This window comes from Myotis yumanensis, unplaced genomic scaffold (genome assembly GCF_028538775.1).
Source record: "Myotis yumanensis isolate MYYU_CA2020_CCGP unplaced genomic scaffold, mMyoYum1.0.hap1 SCAF_2, whole genome shotgun sequence".
In the NCBI taxonomy this organism is placed as follows: Eukaryota; Metazoa; Chordata; class Mammalia; order Chiroptera; family Vespertilionidae; genus Myotis; species Myotis yumanensis.
The window spans coordinates 146340386-146366425 of record NW_027223753.1 but is presented as its reverse complement, the minus strand read 5'-3'; the positions used below and the strand labels follow the sequence as shown (position 1 = coordinate 146366425).

The window sequence follows — 26040 nt, the reverse complement described above, 5'->3', positions numbered from 1 at the left end:
ACTTTTCTCTGAAATGTCATTGTCGAGTGAGCCTTTTCTAAGCCCCTTATTTAAAACTAGAGTCCCGGTGCACAAAATTCATGCATGGCGGAGGCGGGGGGGAGTGTGGAGGCAGTGTCCCTCAGCCCAGCCTATGCCCTCTCACAATCTGGGACCCCTCTGGTAGAGTCCCTAGGCCTGGCCGGCAATCAGGGCCTATCAGGGCTTTTCTACCACAAGCTGCCAGCAGTTAGCCCTGCCCCCCATCCCCTGATACCAGTCACTTCCATCTGCAGGTGACAGGGTGTGATCACTTGGCTGGCATGGGCCTCCCTCTGCAGGGAAATCACTGGTTGACCCTGCACACCCGCCACAGCATCACTAGCTAGTGGCTTGGGCCTCCCTCTGCAGGGCAATTGAATGCGGGGCTCCATGATGGATCGCCCAGTAGAGGGTGGCCCCCACCTTGGCGGGGCTGTGTGATCAATTGCTGAGCAGTGTGCCCTGGGCCTCCCCAAAGAGGGGCAATCATGAAGTCCCCCCACCTAGCCCCCATTGATCGCCCTGCCTTCCCAGTCGCATGGGCCTCCCTCTGCTGGGCGATCATGGGGCGATGGCAGGGCCCCAACCAATCGCATCGCATCGCACCCACCTTGCTGGCCTGGCACCAGTGCATGTCATAGCATAGTCGTTTGGATGGTCATTCTGCTGTTCAGTCATTTGGTCAATTTGCATATTACACTTTTATTATTATACATGGCACTCTTGCCAGGCCAGCGTGGGTCAGTGGTTGAACGTGTAGCTATGAAGCAGGAAGTCAGGTTAGATTCCCAGTCAGGGCACATGTCTGGGTTATGGGCTGGATCCCCAGTAGGATCAATAACTTTTTCAATAAATAAATAAGTTTTTGGAAGTAGTGATTCTACAGCAAATGTGCAATATATCAGTCACTTGGCAACAATTTCTATAAACACATCTGCTTAGGGAAGAATTGCCAAGAGCTCCAGACACAAATGACCTGTGGATTTGGGGAGGCACTTTATTTCCCATCTTCCCTTTTTCCATCTAATTTCTTACCATATAACTGGTATCCTTGTGCTATTCTTCAAGTCTGGGGTTATAGTTTCTGTAGCATTTCAGATGTCACTCTTCCTTTTCTACCCATCATTATTAAAACGTATCTCCCCGGCTTCTATTACCAAAAGACTCTGGCCCATTCCCTTCTAAGCTCATAGACTCATTAAAGTCCAAATACTAATGAATAATAATTTCGCTACCTCATAGAAAATAATTTGGATTTAAACAACTTTCAGTGCCTGAATCCAAAGAGGCCAGGGATGTGGGAATTCCCAGAGGGAAAAAGGCCTGGGCCAGCTGGAGTAGCCATGACAGGGTCTCGGCAGCAAAATCAAACCTCAGCCCATCGGCAGCAGCCCACTGTGCCTCTACAGGGCGAGTCCAGCCATGAATATTTCATTCAGTGTTGGAGCACACAGGCACACAGGGTGTCAATTAGAGGCACTGAGAACATCTTAACTTGCATGGAAATGAGCCTGTCACTTATGATACATGTACACATTTATATGTATTATTATTGATTCCTTCCCTTCGTGCTTTGATAGCTTTTCATGTGGTTTACAGGTCCACTAGCACAAAGCTACTTCTTGGGAAGGAAAAGGCAGCTGGGTAGGAATAGGACTCAGCCTCCAAGGAGGTGAGGGAGGGAAACGGGGGGTGACTATGGGAGCACATAAAGGCACAAGCATGTTCCATTGGCCTCTGGGGCCATACTTCCCATGCTCCAAATGCAGGGAGTGCTCTGAGGAAGAAAAGATTGAGAAGTGCAACCTTTCCTCCAAAAAAGAACACCCCACCCAGAAAAAAATCCTGGGTTACAAGATCCTGTTCTGTGCAAGGAACGCAGTAGACTTTCTCAGGCAATCCAGTACTGCTAGACAAAATTAAGAGAGTCACCTGAGCTGCTGCAGAAGAGGAATATATCCATCAGTCCATCTGACTGATTTCTGTATCAGGAGCTGTTCTTACATCTTCGAAAAAGCACTCATGCTCTTCCCATGGACAAGGATGTCTCGTTCCAGGACAGAGCAGATTGAGATGAGGCCTTTCCCTGAATTTACCAGAACCGGCTCCAGGCAAACTAGTCCGTATGGCTGTCATAAAGGAATGAATCACTTTCTTTTGAATTATGATAGAGGATAAGTTGTTTCTCCCCTACTTCACGTACTGCCAACAGAGGTGCCTCTGAATTCATCATCTGGTAAAATGTGTATTGATCTCTCATTCCTGCAGAAAATATTCTGCTTTCTTTACTTCCTTCCCTAAACAAAGAGACACAATTATTCAAAAATATGAAAGATTGATACATTTTATCAAAATGTCCTCTTGTAAGTGGAAACTTACAAGAGATTAGCAGAGATCTTAGATACTAAGCAACTTGATGGACATACAGAAACATAGTTTGTAAACTACAGGGCAACCGGGTCCTTAAACCACTTCTAAAACCACTACACATCAAATTAAAGAGATCCTCAAGCCAATCAGAAGGACACATTGGTGTCTATCAGGACAGAGGTAAGATATGTGCCCCTTCACCTAAGATGGTACAGAATCCCTGCTCCATGTGAGAGCCTTCCCATGGAGCCACAGGACTCTGTGTTCTAGGCTCTGCCCCACTGCACACCACCTGCCATCCCCCCACCCTCCCCCCGCCAAGGAGCTGTGATGACCATGGTCTATACAAACTGCCCAGTGGTCCAGGAGACAGCCAGGCTTCCCAGGGACCCTCCGTGTACTCAGGTGGGCCTTTCCCACCAGATCAAAGCGACAGGGTTGCTGATAATATTTTTACCAAGATGGATCACCTCCTCACAGGCCACCTGGCCTTACACGGGTGGCTCTCAAAGTCCAGTGTGCACCAGAGTCACCTGGAAGACTCCCCACCCACAGATGACCAGGCGCCACTCCAGAGTGTCTGGTTTCAGAGGTGTGAGGTAGGGCCAGGAATGTGCATTTCTAATAAGTTCCCATGTGCTGCAGGTGCCGCATGTCCAGGTACCACACTTTGAGAACCAGCCCTGTAAGCGCAGTGTCTCTCTACCTTTTTTCTTCCTTCCCACTGTTGTGGTTCAGGGACTCAGTTTGGGGAATTAAGTGGTAGGGGCTGCAGCAGCTGGCAGGTGGGGGCCCTCAATCCAGGCTTCCATTCAAGACAGACAGGCAAGTGAAGTTAAAGGGACATGGACTCAGGAACCCTTTTCGTGATTCCAAAGATGCACGTCAATCTGGTCTGGCAGTTTGATCCTCTTTATTCACTTCACTGTTGAAGACCATCTGATGATAGCTGGAGTGCGCTGGCCCACACCCATTGCAATTAGACCAGTATTGGAGACAAGTAGATCTACAGATGTGCCCAGAGGACTCATTGTAGCACTAATAAACAAGCTTCATGGGGTGCAGTGCCTCCAGCACTCCTGCACACGTAGCCATGGCAGGGCAGGGGGAACACACCTAGAGAGCCCGGGTTCAGGCCAGAGAAGGAAGGTTTCTCAGCAGACATTCCTGGCTGCTGCAGGCAGGGAACTCCTCGGGAACCGGAGATGAGACTGTCAGCCTGAAACGCAGCTACTGTGTAGTTAATTTCAAAGAACACCCATGTGCTCTGGCAGTTATTATTTTTTCCTAGAAAACTTGCCCCTCTAAGGATACAAAAGACTGTCTTTAACATCAATTTCTTTCTATACTTAGCCCCAAAGAGGGAATATAATGCAATGAAATATCACCAATGGAATTGGGACTAAAAGGAATGGGGAGCCTGCAAACTGGTTTTGGTTAGTGCAGTATTCAAGGGTGTTTTCATATGTAAGGGAGTGGGGAGCTGCCTTAGCTGCTGGGAATATCTTTGAAGGGCTAGACTATGGTTATTGAATACTGTCAATGATGTTTGTCAGGAGGGTAACACATGAATTTCTATACTTGTTGTGTTTCCTTTGTAGGTCATCTGGGGTTCTGCTTGGCCACATCCTCACCCCAGGACTCGGGCTGAGGGAGTACCCACTGTCTGGAGCATTGCAGATTTCCATGGGGGGAGAGGGCAGGAGGGAGTAGCAAATTGCATGCTGGGTCTTGATGCTTTTGCCCAGAATTAGCACATTTACTGGCTATAGTGGGTTGAATGGTATTCTCCCAAAGTTAATATCTACTCCCAGAATCTCAAAATGTGACCTTATTTGGAAATAGGATCTTTGCATATGGATTTAGCTAAGGATCTGGAAATCATATTATACTGGATTTAGGGTAGGCCCTACATCTAATGACTTGTGTCCTTATAAGAAAAAGAGAGGACATAGAAATAGAGAAAGCAGCCATGTGAATGCAGAGACAGACTTCAGAGTGTTGCAGCTTAAGCTGAGGAACTCCAAGTGATACAGGACAGGGATTAGGCCCAGAGCAGGTCTGCCTCAGCCAGTTGGTAGTGTGTGGGTTCTTGACTTCCTGCAGGAAAGATTTCGTAACACAAGTGTAGGTGACTTTTGAGCTTATGTTTCTTAAAACTGGGGACATTGAAACAAAGGAAGAACTTAGGATAGAAGAAGCAATAAGAGAGAGCCTAGGCAGGGCTCCTTTGCCTTTTGAGAAACGTTATAGAAAATGCATAGCCATGCTGGGCTGAATGAACTCACAGCAAACTAAAAGTCACAGCGATAGCAGTGAGCTCAGGTGGGGATACTGTTAGCTCAGTGGAAAGTCAGAGAAAAAAAGAGGCCTTAGAAACAGGTTCAGGGGGTAAGCCCAGGATGATCTCCTGCTGCCCACTGCTCCCCTGGTTGCAAGTCCTGCAGGGACTCTTAGAGGTTAGGGAAAGTAGAGACACAAAGCATGGGCATGCTCTAGGGAGAGTGCTTGGTGGTTCCTTTGTCTTGAGGCTCCATATCTTTCTTTAGCTGGTGGGAATCAGGGGAGGTCTCAGGGCAGGGGCTTAAGGTAATATTCATAGCTTTCCAGGTGTGTCATTCAATATGTTGATTTATCAGAATGTACATAGAGAGGGATCGAGTTATTTTCTGGCTAGCTTTAATCTCCAAGACTTGGACTGAGGCCCTTCTGCCCAGGACGGTGTAAACATTTGCTCTTAAGTCTAATTAGTTAGAGAAGATAAAACCTGGTTATTCATTAGGAGGTTGTAAATTGCTCAGATTATTTGGCCTTGTTTAATGATTTTGTCTGTTTCCCTTATTCCACTTGCCAAGGACTTTCCCTAGCTTCTTAGTGTCCTGCCTCACAAGGATTGCCAAGATCTTTCAGAAGCTGGAATATGGCTCTATTGACATGTTAATGTCAGACATCCAGCTTCTAGAACTATAAGCAAATACATGTCTCTTATTTTAAGCCTCCTTGTTTATGAAACTAACACCCTGGGCAAAGCAAGTCACATTATGCCACACAATTCCAAGAGGGTGCGAGAGACAGTCCCATTGTGCTATAGTCTCCCTCAAATCCATGCTCTCCCCTTCCATATTCTGGCCCTGCAAAGCCAAACTCCAAGAACTGCATAAACAGACTTCTTTCCATCTAGCTTCTGGTTGAGATTTGCCCAGAGCAGGAGTTTGGAAGGTGAAAGGCGAATGGAGTCATGGTATATCCTTGGCCACCTTCCTCTGCCAGGCTGCTAGTAGCTGTTTCTCTACGGAAGGTCCCAGCTCCATCCACACAGCCCTCCTTAGATTCTCCCTTCTCTCAGGGTTCTCCTAACCACTCCTCTCTTTGCACCTCCAGAACTAGAGATGAGGGGACAACAGCTGCTGTTAGCTAACACTTCTCCTTTTCTTGTCACTTTCCCTTAAACCTGCCCACACCTTAGTAAACAGTTCCTTTATTAATCTCCTCTCAGCATCTTCATTTGGGCATGCCATCTGTTTTCTGCTGAGAATCAGTGGATACACATATCGTGCTATTAGGAGGAGAGCTGCAAACTTGGTGGCCACAGTGGGGACCACCTCACTGAGTTGAGAAGCGGCACTAATGAAGCAATAGAGGGAACTTCAAGGAGAGGGACCGACCCCCACACAATTGCTTTGCTTCCGCCATTCCTTCATTCAGGCAGAGAAAGGAGTCTGAGCTCAGAAGCAAGACATACTCCAGCTCCACCATCTATTACCTGAGATATGAATTCTCAGTTTCTTCACATGAATAATGGCTATAACAATGCTTTCCTTATTGGGCTGTTTAAGGCCCTAGGACAAAACATATTTCCAAGCCCTAATCCCTGGGGATCTTGAAATATGTTGCTTCATGTAGCACCAGAGGCTTGTGGATGTGATTAAGGTTAGAAACCTAAACATGGGGAGGTTATGCTGGATGCCTGGAGGCACCCAATCTAATCACTTGAGTATGTAAGGTCGACAGGGAGGAAGAAGAGTCAGTCATTGAAATGTGGCAGAGGAGGAGGCAGGACAACCGGAGAAGGCTTTAATGCATCATTGGCGCTACACACAGTTACCCAAAGCCAGCCTGTCCGTGCTGACCCCCTCCAAGATGGCAGCCAGAAGGCAAATGGGGACCTCAGTCCCAGAGACTCTGAATTCTGCCAAACGCCTGAATGAACCTGAAGATGGATTCTCCCCTCGAGCCTTCTGAAGGGACCGCAGCCCAGGCAACACCTCGATTTTGGCCATGGGAGACCAGAAGCAGAGAAACCATTGCCCTTCTGACCTGCACAACTGTCACATAACAAATGGGTATCATTTTAAGCCGCTAAATTTGTAGTAATTCCCTTTGGCAGCAACAGACAGTAAATACTACAGCATGATGAGGTCCTGGTGCATAGTAAGCACCCTCTACATGCATGTTATGTGTCTCCAAAGGGGACAGTTAGGCAAGGTACAGAGGGGCCTTCCCAGGACCCCAATGATGATGTGCTCTCACAGAAATGCAGGTGCTGAGGTTTTACAACTAACCGAGAAGCTGGCTCTCTCTAGTGCCTTTCAGCTGTGGTGAGTGTGGGCCCCCTACCTGAGCAGCCTCCAGCAACAGCAGCAGGGGGAGTGGGAAGAGCTGTGCTTGTGCCTGACTTGGGCACATCAAGCCTGGGCACAAGGACTTCCCCATGGAAATGCACCCTCATCCCTCTGGTAGAATATCCCTTACCCCAAGCCCTCAGTCCTGCCTCCTACTACTTGAAGGCAGTTTCTGTTTCCAATATTTTTCCCTCATGGAAGCACAGGCCAGGAAGATCATATCCTGCTACTGGAGCCTTCCTTCTGATTCACTAAGTCAAATCCATCTCTCTAACCACATGTCAATATCTTCCAGCTGCCTAACCATCTAAACCCAGTCCTGGCCTATTGAGGACAGACACGCTTTGCTACACTGCGTTATTTGATGACTGGGGCAACTGCACTTTTCTGAGTGGGTCAAGTTTAAGTAGCACCCTAGGACACTGGGCCCTGAGCCAGGTATCAAGGATGTAGGTTCCTCAGTGTTGAATCACCAACAAAGTGTATAGGAGAACACGTGGACTAAGGGCTATCCGCTGTGCACAGACTTGTGCCTCTGGCTTGAATCAAAATTGTACACACTTGGCCCAATCCCAGTGCCTCTTCAGGGTTTCAGACCAGCAATTGGTGATCCTTTAGACAATAATTTTCCCTGTCCTTCTCAGAGACACATTTCACTATAAGGAGACTCTAATAATAGGAAGTAATATTGATTATGTGCATATTGTGCACCAGGCACTGCTCTATGTAGCTGTAAAAGTGCTAACAGTAAATTCTCAAGGCAATTTAAGGAATAATTTCTATTATTTTCATCACATACCTTCACAAATGAGGAAAGGAGGCTCAGACGTGTTAAGTAACTTGTCCAAGGTTAACCGTAGTGCGTGGCTGGAGATGTAAACTCAAACCTGGGCTAAAGTGTTTCTGTAATATTGCACATCACATGGATTTTCTTGCTTCATTCAACACACACAGAGCTTTTATGTCTTGACCAAGCACTGTGACAGACCCTGGAAATACAAATATACCCTGGAAAAAATTTCATTTTCTCTGAGCTAACATGGTAGAATAGGAGAGAGATATGTCCAAATTAATATATAGATGCATTCTATTAGCAGCATAACCAAAGTGCAATGGAAGAGACAATTAGATGTTATAGGGTGAAAAGGAAAAGTGGGAGAAAATACTTAGGAAGATAGACATCAACAAGAGAGACACAGAGAGAAAAGTATCACATACAGTCATGGGCCAAGTGCCCATTATTCCCCATTGCCTTTGTGTCCTCATCACTAAAATGGAGATCATAATACCCGCTCCATGGCTGTTATGAAGACTAATTTTGGTAATAAATGGAATGTGAATTACCTCTGTTCAAAATATTCTACTATACATTACTCTCAATTTCCACCCCCGAAAAACAAAACAAAACATAAAACACCTTAAGTAAAGATAAGAGAACAAAATCTAAATAAAATGCTTGGAAAAGTGCCAAAACCGGTTTGGCTCAGTGGATAGAGTGTCGGCCTGCGGACTGAAGGGTCCCGGGTTCAATTCCGGTCAAGGGCATGTACGTTGGTTGCAGGCACACCCCCAGTGGGAGATGTGCAGGAGGCAGCTGGTCGATGTTTCTCTCTCATCGATGTTTCTAACTCTCTATCCCTCTCCCTTCCTCTCTGTAAAGAATCAATAAAATATATTTAAAAAAAAATTAAAAAAAATGCTTGGAAAAGTTAAAAGGGAAACAGAAATAAAAGGTAGTTAGATACTGGAGAAAGTTATCTCAGAGAGAAGCTAATCAAACCTAGGAAACTTGCTTTGGATTCTGTCTCCTAGAATAGGCCTCCTCTTGCCCCTCCATCAAAACACCTCCCAGCCCTAACCAGTCTGGCTCAGTGGATAGATCATCGGCCTGCAGACTGAAAGGTCCCAGGTTCGATTCTGGTCAAGGGCATGTACCTTGGTTGTGGGCACATCCCCAGTAGGAGGTGTGCAGGAAGCAGCTCATTGATGTTTCTCTCTCATCAATGTTTCTAGCTCTCTATCCCTCTCCCTTCCTCTCTGTAAAAAATCAATAAGATATATTTTTAAAAAAACAACACCTCCCAGCTGATTTCCAAGAGCTGAGGTGGTCACCCAGATGGCCTCTTCTTTTTTTTTTTTTTTTAATATATTTTATTGATTTTTTTACAGAGAGGAAGGGAGAGGGATAGAAAGTTAGAAACATCGATGAGAGAGAAACATCGATCAGCTGCCTCCTGCACACTCCCCACTGGGGATGTGCCCACAACCAAGGTACATGCCCTTGACTGGAACCGAACCCGGGACCCTTCAGTCCGCAGGTCAACGCTCTATCTGCTGAGCCAAACCGGTTGGGGCGCCTCTTCTTATTCACCTGATTTAAGAGTGCTCCATTTTCTCTTTTTTGTTAATCCTCACCAGATTATATTTTTTCATTGCTTCTTTTTCTTTCTTTCTTCCTTCCTTTCTTCCTTCCTTTCTTTCTTTCTTTCTTTCTTTCTTTCTTTCTTTCTTTCTTTCTTTCTTTCTTTCTTTCTTTCTTCTTTCTTTCTTCTTTCTTTTATTTTAGAGAATGGAAGGTGAAAACGTGGAAGGGAGAAAGAGGTAAAAGGAGGGAAAGAGAGAGGGAGGGAGGGAGAAAGAGAGAGAATCATCCATGTGACAGAGACACATCCAGCACATGTGCTGACGGGGGCCGAGCATCAAACCTGCAATCCAGATTCATGTCTTTGTCTGGGAATCAAACCAAGGACCCTTCCCTGCTCAAACTGATGCTCTAACCCAGCTGTGGGCAAACTACGGCCCGCAGGCCGGATCTGGCCCGTTTGAAATGAATAAAACTAAAAAAAAAAAAAGACAGTACCCTTTTATGTAATAATGTTTACTTTGCATTTATATTAGTTCACACAAACACTCCATCCATGCTTTTGTTCCGGCCCTCCGGTCCAGTTTAAGAACCCATTGTGGCCCTCGAATCAAAAAGTTTGCCCACCCCTGCTAACCCCTTAGCGACTCCTGCCAGGGCAAGATTGCTCCATTTTCTGCACAAAAGTACATCAGGTACTTAGCCTCAGCAGCTCCCAGTATAAAACAGAGCATCATTCCAACTCTACTTCTGAAGGTTGTGGACAGTCCTTCCTGGTCACTCTTCAGCTTTAGGGGGTCCTTTGGTCTCAGGGACAGCTGACAGCCTTATTGAGCCAACCAGCTGCCCTGTGGTACACAGAGTCCCCAATGCTCTAAGTCTGGTGGGTGATTCTTTCATATCCACATAAGCAGCAGTTGGAGGAGAATCCAACAGTCCCTTTGGTAGCCTCAGGGTGTCTAAGCGGCCATTCACATCATGACCACCATAATTATCAACCATTGTGTTAGTGAGATGTCTCTTTTCCTCTTTTTTTAATCGTTAAAAAAATAAAACTATCAAATTTCACTGGAGCAATGCTTGCCTCCAGTCACATCAACATATTTATTAAACTCCTTCTGTTTGCTCAGTTGAATGGGAAGTCGTAGAGGAGGGAATATTTAAAAAACTCTCCAATTTTAAAGAAATGATAATGTTGAGGGAAAGAGGTTTACACAAGGAAACCATGAAAAGTTACATAGTATATAATGCACTGAGAGTGGAAATGTTATTTCCTGGGTTTTATTACTATGAGGATGGAGTCGATGGAGGAGATGCCATGGGTAGAGGATTTGGAGAAGTGGGGTATTGTGGTGGGAAATTGCTTTCTTTTCCAGCAGGTAAGAGAAAAACAACCAAAGGAGCAGACAGGCTATGGAGCCCATTAGAGTAGCCACCAGAGACTGACTTTGTGACAAGGGTGTTCATCATTTAGGATAAATGTTACTGGCAGTTTTACAAGATCTTTTGCTTCAGTTTGAATGTTGTGCCTGTGTCATTCAGTGAGATATTGAAGGAAAGTGAAGGGATTGGTCAAAAACTCTATATGCATAACACAGACCACTGTGTGGTGATAGCCAGAGCTAAAGGGGCGTGGGTGGAGTGGAGGTGGAGGTTGTCAGAGGGAAGAGGGACTGGGGACAGAAGGATGCAGAGTGTAGATGATATTTCATTCAGTTGTACACTTGAAACCTGTATAGTTTTGTGAACCAATGTCACTCGATAAATTTTTTTTTAATGAAGGCCTTATTTATACTGTGGCTTGTAGCCACATTTTGAATCCTTTTTTTTTTTTTTTTTTTTTTTTTTTAGCAGGAGAGGACAGTGGAGGGAGGATCCTGGGGCCCAGGATGGAGCAAGAAGGAGGAGAGGAACCTTGGAGAGGGGCGGGGACAGTGAAGACCCAGTGAGCCAGGGCACACACTCCAAGCCTCTCTTGGCCAGAGGTACCAGGACCCAGGACAGGGATGGTGGTTGGCAAGGAAAGTTTTGCCCTTGAAGCCCAGCGTTGGCCACCTTCCTGGAGGGGCTCAGGGTCTCTGAGGAGCCTCAGGGAATATGAAGGAGTCCAGGAATCTGAGGGACTGCAGTCAGCAGCACCTTTGGGGGGGCTGGGAGCAGGTGTGTGATGGCCAGAACGCTGAGCGCAGCCAGCAGCCTGGGCATTGGGTCCTGCTTGTGACGCGAAGCCACTGCAGGGTTCTGACTGTGACGCCAGTGGTTGCTCCAGATTCTGCCTTAGCGGTGATGGCAGCAGCCTCTGCCCCTTCGCTGGCGCTATGTGGCCCCTGTTGGTGCTGCTGCTGCTGGGCTTGGCGAGCTGCGGTGAGTGGCCCTGATCCTGGCTCTGCAGATTGCGTCTCCCGCCTCCACGGTGCCCCACTGACCTCTCCCAGGAGAGGGTGGCTGGTGCAGGACGCACCTTTCACTGCAGGAGCAGCGCGAACGTGGGAGGCCCCTCGGGTACTCAGGAGCCTCCCTCCTTCATCCCCTCTCCCTCCTCTTCATCTTCCCGGGTGACAGCGGGCTCATCTCCTTCCCCTGCTCTCCGCCTCCAGAGGCACCCAGGGAGGAACACTCCACACCGCGCATCTCGCGCGGAAATTAACTGGAGAGAAAGGGCGCCTTCCTTGGCAAGTGGGTGGCAGCTGTCAGGGTCCCCCTCTTTGGCACCCCTCTTCCCTCCTAGGCGCTTAAATGCACTGGGGATGCAGGCGGGACAGTGGGAGAGCCTGGTCTTCTAGAGATTGAAGTGCGCATTTTGGCAAAGTCTGCAAGATGGTTTTATTTTCCCTGTTTGCCCTCTCACATGAACATAGCAGGTAAGGGAGACATACATGATACAATTAATTTTTATTTCCAACACACCATTTAATCAAAAGAATCTCCCCCCCCCTTTTTTTTTAGTTTCTTAAACCCTAGAAATAGACTTCCTGGAAACTCACTCTCTCAACCTCCCGCCCCACCAACCACTTTAAAACAGTCCAAAGAGCACATTCCAGTTCCCCCTGTACTTGGGGAACCATTTAACTGCAATGGATTTTGCTTGAAATGTGAAGACAACTTGCAGCTAAGTGGAATTTGGTGTTTTTCTGCACCAAAGGCCTTTTGGCCCCAAGCTGTTGGAAACTATTATGTTTAAAAAGGTGTGCTCCATAAAAACTGAGGAAAGCATGTGATTTTTGGTGTGGCTCTATGGACTATGCCTGTCACATTTCACATGCAAAGACCCTTTTGTTAACTTTTTCTAAGATTCAAATTGTGTTTGAATAACAGTAACAGCAATTGTTATATTTAATTTTAGAATTTGAACTTAATTACATTTAAACTGATTGTTAGCCTCACTGTGACCTCCCAATCCAGGACCCCTCAGGGAATGTCTGAGAGCCCAGTTAGACTCTGTCGGGCAGGCCAAGAGAGGGACACCACTGGTCCATTAATTTGTGCACCAGGCCTCTAGTTGTTGTATAAAAACCAATGGATTTCTGTGTGTTTAATATTTAGTTATAACAGGGCACCTGTGAAGAGATGCTAACAGCCTTAGAGCACAAGAAGTTATAAAGCAAGGTATTTGAGAGACTGAGTTTAGACTATAGAAGGAGGAAGACAGTCCATGGTCTTTTATGGTCATTTGTACTCAGACTTTGATTTTGATTTTGTTACCAGTGGGGGTTATTGCCTTAGGACCTTGGTTCTTTTTGTCGATGCAGAAAAGAGTTTAAGGTCAACAAAAAAAATAAAAGTAAAGCAAAATGGGGTTTATTGAAAATACATTCCATATGAGGCACCAGTCAGTCAACAGAATGTGGGAGACAAAATGGTGAGAGCAGCCAATGGCAGAGCTGCTGTAGCTCACAGGGAAGTCAGAGGAAAGGGGCCTTGGAGACAGGTTCTGGGGGTGAGACCAGGTTGAGCTGCAGCTGCCCATTTTTGCCCTGGATGCAAGTGTCATGGGGTCCTTTAGAGGTTAGGGGATATGTGCCTGTGGGGAAAGCAAGGGGAAGGGAATGGCATGGGATTGCTCCCTGGAGGTGGAGTGCATGCTAGAGAGAGCATGGCCCACAACTCCTGGGTTCTGAAGAGGGATTGTATGTATGGAGCCTTTCATTTGCATTCAGGGATGATTGACTGAAGCTATCTTTCTTCTGGGCATGCCCTTATCCATAATGTATACAGAAAACCCACAGGAGGTGGGGTCAAAACTAAAATGCAAATATTATTATAATTCGTCCAGAGTTCCAGGAAGGTCACATTGGCATTGAGGTTATGTCCTTTTCCCTGAGCTTGGGCCCAATACAGGCAGATCCAAACCTGCCAACTGTCAGTCTGTGCTTCCCTTAGAGAGGAGGTCTGAAGGCAAAGTTGGTCCAACCCTTGTTCAGGGCAGGCCATACCCCAGCAACTCATTTAATTTCCTACACAACACTTTCAGATTCATTTACAAATGACTAGTAATCAAATGCCATTTGCTGGTAGCTACTAAAGTTTCAGTTGACCTTTGCAGTAAAATAAGTTATCTAAAATGCCCATTCCATCTAATTATAGCCAAACTATATAACACCCTGTATTGGTTTACAAGATGCAGAATGAATTATTATGCTCCATACCTCCCCCATGCCCCACATGTCAAATTATACTTTATTTAAAAGCACATCAACATTTTCAGTGGAATTAAAAAATCGGAAAATAAACCTTACTCAAATAATGAGTAAGTATATGAACTGTCAGTAGTTGAATGATTTTTCAAAGTGAGTTTTTAAAATCAAAGGTATACATGATTAAAAAACAAGTTTATTGTCTAAGCATAGTAATAATTTGGCTTGCTCTCAATAAGATGTTTTCTTTTCTCTTAAAAATATATTACTTTTAAACACGTTTCTATTTTGAGGCAGTAACTGCCTATTTAAAAGTCCTTAATTATGCGGCCGCCCCAGCGGTTTAAAGGCAGTGTGTTAAAGCATTAAACGGAATGTCTACTATTAGGACATTTGCTCATGCTGTCATCTGTATTTTGGCAGATGTTTTATCTTTGCCACTGAGTTGTTAATGGAGATTTTAAAAGCTAGGTTCTAAATATGAAAAATAGGTGTTTTTCCCAAAATTAATAAATATTCTGAATCCAAAATTATCACTCATATTATTAAAACTGTGTGTATTCCTTAATGTTGATTCAACTATGGCTAGTATAGGCATTGCTTTTAATACATTAATGTTATTTTTGTGACACAATTTTTAAAAAGCCATTTACCCAACTTTTAGATTTTGCTGTCATAACTATTTATACAAGATTTTAAAATTCTATATTTTTATATCTTGTGCCCAATAGAGTGTACTTGGGTTGCCATGAAGCTACTTTCACTTGTACAGCTATATTTTCTATGATAAAAGAAGAAGAATAGTGTAGAATCAATTTTGCTAAACTCATGGTAATACTAAACTAAAAGTACAGAGCATCCAGGATATTTGATTCTGACAGACCTATATTAAACAATAGAACCTGGATTTCCCTTCTGTGTGGTTATGTAGAAGTAAGGCAGGAATTAGAGGTGATACTCTCCTCTACTTTCTTCCATACCCATGGAAAAGTTTTATATGACTCCATATTTGGTCAAGCCAGGGATTGAAAATATTTATGCATGTTTCAGTATGTGTCACACTGATAGGTTAAAAGAAAAGGCAGGGAATTGGGCAAGTGCAAGGTCTGTCAAAATGTTTTTACTTGTTTCAAGCCACATATGAGCCCCCTTGCTATTTTTCATGCACTTTACAAGGCCTTCCTGGACATAGAGACGAATTTCGGATTCTATGCCTCTTACTAATATAAAATGCAGTTACTAGGTAGCAGGGATTTTGTTGTTTTTAATCCTTCACTGGTACTTAATATATTTTCCGTGCTTAATAAGGCCTTAATACTGGATCTTACTGAATTTAAACTGCCCTTCCCCATGTAATTCTAGCTCAACCACTGCACTTCTTGTAAGGCCACTTTACAATTTAGAGGCTATTAATTTGAGTCAGAACTAGACACTCTGGAGACACCCCACTTTACCCCAGACCTTGTTTGATCTTTATTGAGGAGAGATCTAAATAAACCCTCCTTTTTCTTTTTCTTTTTACCTTAATTCTAACCAATTCAGTTTGAAGCTCCAGTTTTTCATTCCAGGGTCAAGGTATATGGCAAAACGGATTCATTTCTAGCAGGTATATTTACTCATTAGCTTTGCTTCATTTACCTTAGTGACTGCTGGGCTGTCTTACCCCATTCCTGAACAGCCATTCCAAGCAGACAATTATTTTCCTACTCCAAAAAAAAAAAAGTGGTTATGTGTGGTGTAGATTCTTTCAAATTCCCTCCCACCATTTCTAAACTTAGCTATATCGTCTTAGGTAACATTCATCAGTTTCTCCATTCTCACCCAGTTTCAGAAGTATACATATTCACCTTTATAAGGAAAAGATCACCTATCTATAGCTCTTTCACTTTCACCACCTAGGAGACCTACCTAATCAATTTAATACTTCAGTTTTATATCTGAGATCTTTCCTTCTCCGTTGGTTTTTTCACCATAGCTTACAGACATGCTTAAGTTTTACCCCATATAAAAAAATGAATAAATACAACAAGAAAACCCACTGCATGGGAGAACATATTTGCCAATGTTATCACCGATAAGGGTTTAATCTCCAACATTTATAGGGAACTCATACAACTTAACAAAAGGAAGATAAACAATCCAATCAAAAAATGGGCAAAGGAACTAAATAGACACCTTTCAAAAAAGGACATTCAGAAAACCAAGAGACATATGAAAACATACTCAAAGTCACTAATCATCTGAGAGATGCAAATCAAAACAACAATGAGGTACCATCTCACACCTGTCAGAATGGCTATCATCAACAAATCAACAAAAGACAAGTGCTGGAGAGGATGCGAAGAAAAGGGAACACTTGTGCACTGCTGGTGGGAATGCAGACTGGTGCAGCTACTCTGGAAGACAGTATGGAGTTTCCTCAAAAAACTAAAAATGGAACTGCCATTTGACCCTGTGATCCCACTTCTAGGAATATATCCCAAGAAATCAGAAACACCAATCAGAAAGGATATATGCACCCCTATGTTCATAGCAGCACAATTTACATAGCGAAGATCTGGAAACAGCCTAAGTGCCCATCAGCAGATGAGTAGATTAGAAAACTGTGGTACATCTACACTATGCTGCTGTAAAAAAGAAGGAATTCTTACCATTTGCAACAGCATGGATGGAACTGGAGAGCATTATGCTAAGTGAAATAAGCCAGTCAATGAAAGAAAAATACCACATGATCTCACTCATTTATGGATAATAAAGACCATTATAAACTGATGAACAAAAATAGATACAGAGGCAGAGCAGCATCGAACAGACTGTCAAACTACAGCGGGAAGGCTGGGGAGGGTTGGGGTGCAGGAGGGGGGGTGGTGGGATCAACCCAAGGACTTGTATGCATGCATATAAGCATAACCAATGGACATAAGACACTGGGGGTAGGGGAGGCCAGGGGAATGTCAAGGGCGGGGGGGGGGGGAAGGAGACATATGTAATACTCTTTGTAATACTTTAAGCAATAAAACAAAATTTTTTAAATAAATAAAATAAAAATAAATAAATAAATAAAATAAAAATAAATTAATTAATAATTTAATTAATTAATACAAGAAGAACCAAAAAAATCTTGCCCTGTTCCTGTGGCCATAGTTCTTCCAATATCACCTTCTCAATCTGTTCTCTTTGACTGTCAAATTTAATGAAAGAATAATTGCCTCTCCTTTCTCCCCTCCCATTTATTCCCAATGCAGTATGACTTCTCATCCCACTAGTCTATTGACATTTTCCAGATACAGTACCCAGTGATGTAATTTTTCATCTAGGGGCTCTTTGTACTTATCACACTTGACATCTATGTTGTTCATATCAAGAAATTTTCTTGATAACTATAGTGGAGGTCTTTGCTGAGTCACCTACTTCTCACACTACTTCTCACTTCCTTAGTTTGTTCCTTTTTAACTATTTGCCCCATAATCACTGACATTCTCCAACATTCAATTCTCTGATAATTGCTCTGTTACTTTGAAAAGACTCTCTGAACAATCATATTTATGCTCATAATTTCAATTATTAGCTATATTCTTGGTCTCTGAAGCTTTCACATACTTAGCAAATGCTCAATAAATGGCAGCTACAGCTGACTAACTTTGGCTCTTCCTGCAAAATTAAGGAACTCTTCCATCTCACCTGCAACTGACTTAGTTGAAATTTTGCACTGAAATATGTAGCTTCATGATTCCATAATCAGGTCTATAGAAGTAAGAAGTGGAGGGTTCTCTTGAAATATGGAAGAAGAACGAATCCTCTGATACAAATGTTTGTATTCCTTTCTTGGGATTCAGACTTTAACTTTTTTATATTCATAAGGAATGTAATGAGGCATACTTGCTGGACCCTGGGTTTAATCCATAGGCTACAAAATAAAGACATTGTCCTTGCTTTTCTACCCTTTCTCCTAATGGGGAGACCAATTAATTACAACATTTAGTAACAAGGGTAGTGACAGCACTTGAGAGGGAATCATGAGAGCAATAAAAAGAGATTGAATACAGTTGCATAGTGGTACGGAAGGGGAACAGGATTAAACATCTGAACTGTGATTTAGAAGGAAGAGCCAAAGTTAGCCACCTCTATCGGCCATTTATTGAAAATTTGCTAAGTATATGAAAGACATTGAGATAAGAACTTTGTGTTCCTTATCTGATTAAATCTCAACAATATCTCCAGGAGGTATATACTATCAATTCCCATCATATAGATAAGGAAGCTGAGGTGCAGTTGTTAAATAATTTGCATATGATTATATTTCAAGAAGGGGCTAAGGCTTGAGCCAATGTCTGACTCTAAAATATGTGTTCTGACCTATACACCCAGAGAAGGGCATGATCCTCTAGGCTGGGGGAACATGTGCAAAGGCAAGGACATGAGAGAAATAATTCAGGACCCCATGATTTTGAAAAACATAATTGGAAATCCAGTTTTGCCTGGGGATCCTAATACAGGGATGGCTAGAAGTGTAGAGAACTGGGCAGAAGTGAGCTTGTGAACCACAAGCTTGGTTCAGACTGCAAATTCCCAGAAACATAACAATATGCACCTCCCAGTCAGAGAAGGTTTAGATCATTGTGTAAAAATGCTGTTTTGCCCAGTTTTTAGAGTATTACCTGCATATGTACAGCACAGCATTGTTGAGAGGACACTTGTCCATGTATTTGCTCCTTTGATACTCACCACAATTCTGTGAAGCAGTCTGGTGTTCATTTCTGATCCTTTACTTGCAAAGAGTAAAGCAAGGCCTAGAAAAGTTACGTGAATTGCTTAAGGTCACATACTGACAAGGGACAGGTACCATTTAAACCCAGGATTTCTGAACCTTGTTCAGTTCATATTTCAAATGCATCCTAGCATTCAACTCAATGGGCATTTATCGAATACTATGTTCCTAGAATAAAAACGTGTTATGGACCTGAGTTCTATTCCCAATTTGTGTAAAGGGAAGAAATTGTAAGGATGAACTGTTAAAGTTGATATTTTATTTGTTAGTGTTTTGTTGTTGTTGTTGTTTTCAGGGAAAATCCAACTAACTACTTATAGAGAAGAGTTAATAAATGGCTGAAAAATATAGAAGAGAACTATAATTTCTCTACAATTTGCACATTTTAGGTGAAAGATGAGTGATTGCATTTACCTTCCCAATCTCTATTTTGTAAGGCAACTGGTAGTTTATCCTATTGAGAAGAATTTAATAGAATATACCTACTTATCAAAAATATCTGTTCTTGATTTCAACTGTTTTGTAGCTTTATTTTGAGTGGTTTATGGTTTTTAGGAGGAAGGAATACCTGTAAAATGCGTTTGGAAATTGTTGTTCTATAGTTTCAATTAAATTTGGGAGTAAGAAAATGCCTTTCAATTGTATATATCTCTTTATAGTATTTGCATACCAAATGTCCATTGCTGTTTGTATTTTGCAATGGAAATAGCCAGAGAATATTTTTTCTCCTTAGCATTCTAAGATTTTCCATCTTAGATGTAAGAAGTGATTCATCTGATTTACTTTTTATATTAAAGTACAATATAGCTCAACACATTGCTTGGAAATGCAACCTAAAGATAGAGATAAACTTCATATGGGTTTAGCAAGTTCTGTTTGGAGGGAATATATATAATTTGAGACAATATAATATTTGGTTTGATTTTCTGTTCAAAAATTTTCCATGGTAAGAACAATATTTTTCTACGTACATCAGTGAGCAACAATGATTTCTTCAAAGCTTCTGAAGCCAAATATACAACTTCATGTTCCAACACAGGTTGCTGAATTTATTACCAATACTCTTGGTAATGTGTACTGTGTATTACTGAGAATGAATAAAGAATAGTTACAATGGTGTCTACCATCTGTGCAGGTTAATATTAAAATACATTGTTTCACTTTTTTACCCGGTCTGCCTTCTCTGTATAGCTGCACTGCATACTTAAGGGGACAATTGAAGCATTGATCTTTTATCTTCAGGATTTGTAACATACCTAAGATCTTAATTTATAGAATTCTATAGTGAAATGAAACTATTTTCTTTTTCTTTTCCAGGTTCAGCTCAGCTAATATTTAATATAACTGACTCGGTAGAATATACCAAAGATAATAAAACTATTCTCATCCCATGCATAGTCAATAATTTGGGGGCAAAGGACCTTGCAGAAATGTTTGTAAAGTGGAGATTCAGAGGTAAACCAATTTACTACTACGATGGACATAAAAATGAATCTAAGGCCACCAGTGACTTCTCAAGTGCATACTTCGTATCAGACACACTGCTATCAGGCAATGCCTCATTGATTATGGACAAGAGCGATGCTGTCCCAGGAAACTACACTTGTGAAGTAACAGAATTAACTAGAGAAGGCGAAACCACCATAGAACTAAAATATCGTATTGGTAAGAATTTCATAATCTTCCCTTTTATTTGTCCTGCAGTAGCTTAATCCTATGAGAAATGAGGCACAATGGGACTATGGACTCCTTTGAATCAAAAAGTAGTTTATGACTATTAATGATTATGTAATATTTAGCAGCTTTAAGGTTATGACTTTACTTGGTCTACTTTTCATAATAAAACTCCTTTGCTGTGTTATTTGTATATTGTCACGTTCTCAAACTTTTGTTCTGAGAACTGTTCTGATGGTGTAGAGGTCCAGGCATCATTTAATCTGCATTTCTGTTCGCTGCTATCAAAAGTACTATCTTTCATGTGATTAACTTCCCATGATCTTTCCAATAATGTAGCTTTTTTTATTACCTGCACTTTGGTCAAGGGCTGACAAATCCCAGCCATGTTCCAGCTGGGAAAAAAATAGATCAGAAAGAGAATCACAAAATCAAAAATCAGGTCATAATGATGTTTCCTTGAGGTTTCCTGCTATGGTGTTTGTTCTTTTTCTTGGTCAAGATGAGGGAGAACTAGGGATCTAATAGAATTAATTTGAATTCAGCCTTTGTTATGGCACCAGGATTGTGCCCTTTCTTCATAGACATGGGCTGGGGAGTTGCATAAAGCAGTACAGCTAGCTGAAGTAAACAATCTGCTTTCTTTCTAGTCCTTGCCATGCCAGCCTATTACTTTGACCACACACAGGTGCATACTGACTTTCTATTTTGAAAGCTCTGTTTAGAACCACTAGTCATATCACTGCTCTCAGGATTAGACAAGCCTTTGAGAACCTCTGCTTTAGATGGGATCAGACCATTCAGTTGAATCAACTATTTGCCTTCTATTCTTCTAGTGTTTCCTGATATGACATTTTTATTACCAGGTTGGGAATGGGGTGTTTATTCTGATGGAATATTTTGACATTGCTTAGGATTAGGAATCAGGATATCTGATTCTTCACCTTAACTATTTGCCTCTATTGAACTTGAGGAGTTACTTCACTGGGTCCAAGTTACCTCATCTCTACAATGGGGATGAAAAGAGATTCCTGCTTTATGTATTCTCCAGTCTAACAAGCATCATGAGATCCCTTGTGGACCAGTTCTTTGTAAACAAAAGTACTTTTCAAATGTTAGCTGTCTTCCTGGGACATTTATTTTATGAAGTGAGGTTCTGAGGTGTTGAAGCTGGGGTGTCATGAGAGGGGTGTCTGTGTGGTGCAGCATGGGCAGGAGATGGCTAAGAGTAGAATTTGGAAGGCTTTTCTGCTCAAAAATCTCTCCTCCATTGGAAATGTCATTAACTCACAGTGGGGAGGGTGATTTTGGATTAGAGTGTAGGTCACTGAGAGGAGAATTGTAAACTCGAGACTTAAAGGCCATGAGATGGGATGAAGGTGGATGGGAAAGGGATACCAATCTCTGGGATAAAGACAAAGTTTGTGATTTTCTGTGTGATTGTTGCATCTTTGTATTCCAAGTCCCCAGAAAAAATAAGAACTATGCTTACTGTTGGGGCCATTAAAATGCGAGGGTGGTGTTTTGTTGTAGAGAATGTAGAAGATTCTACCAGAGGTCTCAGACATTTGGCTGTGCACCCATTTTTATTTTTTGAAATAGTTATGGAATCACATGAAGTTTCAAAGATTGAACAGAAAAGTGCTGTGTACTCTTACCCAGCTTCCCCCAGTGGTTACATTTTATGTAACAGAAGTTAAATGCCAAAACCACCCAGTTCACAATGTTAAATTGTGTATATATATCTTTTTCTTTTTATCACATGTGTACATTTCTGTAATGAACACCACAATCAGAATATAGAACTAACCCATTAACACAAATATCTGCCTCATGCAAGCCCTTTATAGTCACCTGCTCCCTTGCTATCCCTAACCTGTTAAGCATAATTTGTTCTCCATATCAATACTTTGGTCATTTCAAAACTGTTCTGTAAAAGTATGTAACCTTTTGAGACTGGCTCTTTTTTTTTTCAGTCAGCACAATGTTGTTGAGACCTATTCATGCAACAGCATCATGTAGAAATTTCTCTCTCTCTCTCTCTTATTCCATGCTATGCGTATATCACACCTTGTTGAACTGTCCACTTACTATAGCACGTCTTGGTTGTTTTCAGTTGTTTTGTGCTATTGCTCATGACATTTCTATAAATAATCATGTACAGTTTTTTATGTGGACATAGTCTTCATTTCTATGGATAAATGCATAGAAGTACAACTACTGGGTCGTATGTATTTATAGGCTTAGCTTTTGAAGAAACTGCCAAACTGTATTCCAGAGTGTTTTTTCCATTCAACAGTCCCATCAGCAACATCCTTGTCAGCATCTGGTGTTGTCACTGCTTTGCACCATTTCTTAAGGGAAAAGAAAAAAACTACTCTGCCCAAAATGGTTAACGGAAGCAGGTTCTTGCAAAGTTATTTTGAAAAATTTACTCATCATGTAAATTCTGGGGATTTAGGCAGTGGAATCCATTCTTACTGTTGTGCTTTTGTAGCAAATATAGACATAAATGAAAACTAGAAAATGCTTAATAGAGAATTCTACATAGTAGAATGTGGATTAATGGTGGCCAATTTTTGTTCCCTTTTGGGTAGCACAAGGACTAAATATGTGAAAATATTCTAATTGAGATATAGTTTCATATCTCTCTGGTAGCTGTGTAGTCTATAGTACAATGGAAGCGGCACAGAACTTAACTTAGAATGCTTTTTTTTCTGTACTTCATCATTTTGTAATTTAAGAAAACTTAAGTAAGAAAATCAACATTTCTGGTCCTTAATATTTATGAGTAAAATGGGGATGCTCTCTTTATCACAAGATTGTTAGAGATGTAAATATGTGTATCTCTCTCTTACTTTAAAAAGATTAATGAGTACTTACTATGTGACAGGCACTGCACTAGGCCCTTTGGATTTTTAAAAAAATATACTTTATTGATTTTTTTACAGAGAGGAAGGGAAAAGGATAGAGAGCTAGAAACATTGGTGAGAGAGAAACATCAATGAGCTGCTTCCTGCACACCTCCTACTGGGGATGTGCCCACAACCAAGGTACATGCCCTTGACTGGAATCGAACCTGGGACCTTTCAGTCCTTAGGCCGATGCTCTATCCACTGAGCCAAACCAGTTAGGGTGGCCCTTTGGATTTAATGGTGACTAAGTCAGGATCCCTGATTTCAGTGAAGTGATAACAGTTTAAATAAGAGGAATAAAATGACGTAAAATTTATTTGAGCACATGCCAGATATTTTATATAGGGTCCCATGACCCCAAGAACTCTGGAAGATTGATATAGGTCTTACCATTCAACAGCAGAGAGATTTAGGGTACTTGTTCAAAGTTAGAGTCATAGCCAGGATGTTAACCTAGATCTGTCTTCACAACCCAGTATGTTTTTTATCCTATGATGCATTTTTCTGTTAAAACACCTTGTACACAATCAAATACTAAATGTAAATAATACTTATAAAAATCTGTCATTAATATCTGTACTTATATTATCAGTATAATAACTTGGAAGCTTAAGATTTTGCATTTTTCCAAGTAAGCTACTAGTGTTTATGTTTAAGGCCCGTTCAAGTTCAGCAGAGTTTCTGTTTCCTTCATTGTCAACATGATATACATAATGTTCATAATGTTGACATGAAGGCATTGAAAGATACTTATATTCGTTTTCTAGTGCTGTATAACAAATAACCACAAATACACCAGCTTAAAACAGCTCTCATTTATTAGCTCACAGATTTGTAGGTCACAGTTCTGGTCAGGTTGTGGTTGGGGTCTAAAAGAAAGGCGTTGTCCAGGCTGTATTCTCAAATGGGTACTGTTCCAAGCTCACATAATAGTGGCAAAATTTAGATCCTGGTGGTTGCAGGACTGAGGTCCCTGTTTCTATGCTGGATGTCTGCTGTGGGCTTTTCTCAGATCCTAGAGGTTTCTCATTCCTTGTCATACAGCCTCTTCCACACTTCAAGCCAGCAAAGGAACACCATCCTCTCATTGAACTCTTCTGACCTGTTGTATTTCTTATGCCAGGAAGAGCACAGATCCTCTTTAGGGCTCACTTGAGTAGGTCAGCCCTCTCCAAGGACAATCTCTTTTTTTTTTTAAGTCAACTGATGAGGACCTTAATCGCACCAAGCAAAATCCCTATGGTCATTTGACACAACAATCCTGGGGATGAAATCCATCCTATTCACAGTCCCACCTGAACTGCAAGGGAAAGAAACTATAAAAGGCTGATTGCAGGGATTCTGGGTTTGATGAAATAACTGAGGCTATAGCCAATTCAGTGCCTTAGAAAAGCCGTCACAATCCTAAAACGTCACGTTAAAATTTGGCTTGAATTTTAGTGTAACTTTTATTGTGATCTTCATTTGTGGAAACTGGTGTTCTCTGTGTTTGTGAAGATTTACCATGCACAGGCGTACCTCAGATATGCTGCAGGTTCAGTTCTAGACCACAATAAAATGAGTAATGCGATAGAGCAAGCTGCAATCTTTTTGCTGGTGGAGGGTTTGTCCTTCAATTAGTAAAAAGGCAACATCAATGAAGTACAATAAGCAAAGCACAATAAAATGAGGTATGCCTGTAGATATTTGAAGATGCCTGTTGATTGGAGTGATTTATTCACTTTTTGGTTATCCCATTTTGTACACAGTGATAAGAGAAATGAAGTGGTGGGATTTTATAATATTTCAGCTTGGCAACAAAATTTAAATAGTCTCTTACTAACATCCCTTGCCTTTTCGCTAAAGGGGTTTATCTTCCTGGGAGCCACTCGACCTGACCACAAATTGGGAGAGAGTAATGGGCACAGTTGTCAGTGACAGAGTGAGTGACAACATGGATGCCCTTGGTTTATTTTTCTTAATCCTGAGGTGGAATACTATCTGATATTATTCTTAGTACTTTTTAAGCTTTATTTATTTTTTAGTGCCATTTAAATTTATATCTCAAGGGGACCTTAGAGGACTATCTTGCCTCCTTCTCCCATTGGGGAACAAGAGTAAAAGTCATCTGACAGTACTACCACACCAACTCAATAGCTTAATGGGAATATAAGGGGTTTCATAGAAAAAGCTTGGGTTTCTCCCCATAATCTCATTTGGTGTTTGAACATCAGAGTCAACAATCTTCCAACTCTTCTCACCTGAACAAGTTAGACAGATACAGCAGAGATTTGTAGTAGTGATTTTAAACTGAGAGCAGCATGGGCAACACCCCCATCCCCAAACACACAAACACACACATACACTTACCATGGGGAATATATTAAAATCTTGGGGTGGGATCTGAGACTGAGGAGTGTGTGAAGTTTGAATAAACCCCTGGTGATTCTGATAGGCTTCATTTAAGAATCACTTACACCCGTGGTCGGCAAACTGCGGCTCGCGAGCCACATGTGGCTCTTTGGCCCCTTGAGTGTGGCTCTTCCTAAGCCTCATGAGCACTCTAATTAAGTTAATAACAATGTACCTACCTATATAGTTTAAGTTTAAAATATTTGGCTCTCAAAAGAAATTTCAATCGTTGTACTGTTGATATTTGGCTCTGTTGACTAATGAGTTTGCCGACAACTGTTAG

At 41.9% G+C, this 26040-nt stretch overlaps 1 protein-coding gene across 1 annotated transcript in view; it reads left to right on the top strand.

The window, feature by feature from the left end:
- Positions 1 to 11693: 11693 nt before the first annotated feature.
- The window catches only part of LOC139002126 (leukocyte surface antigen CD47-like), a gene marked incomplete at its 3' end in the record, with an annotated part of 136434 nt that continues 122087 nt past the window's right edge, over positions 11694 to 26040 (top strand). The window contains exons 1-2 of the mRNA XM_070403528.1: positions 11694 to 11739; positions 20095 to 20442. Of these exons, the coding sequence (XP_070259629.1) occupies positions 11694 to 11739; positions 20095 to 20442 (394 nt within the window). The remainder of the gene's footprint in view (positions 11740 to 20094; positions 20443 to 26040) is intronic.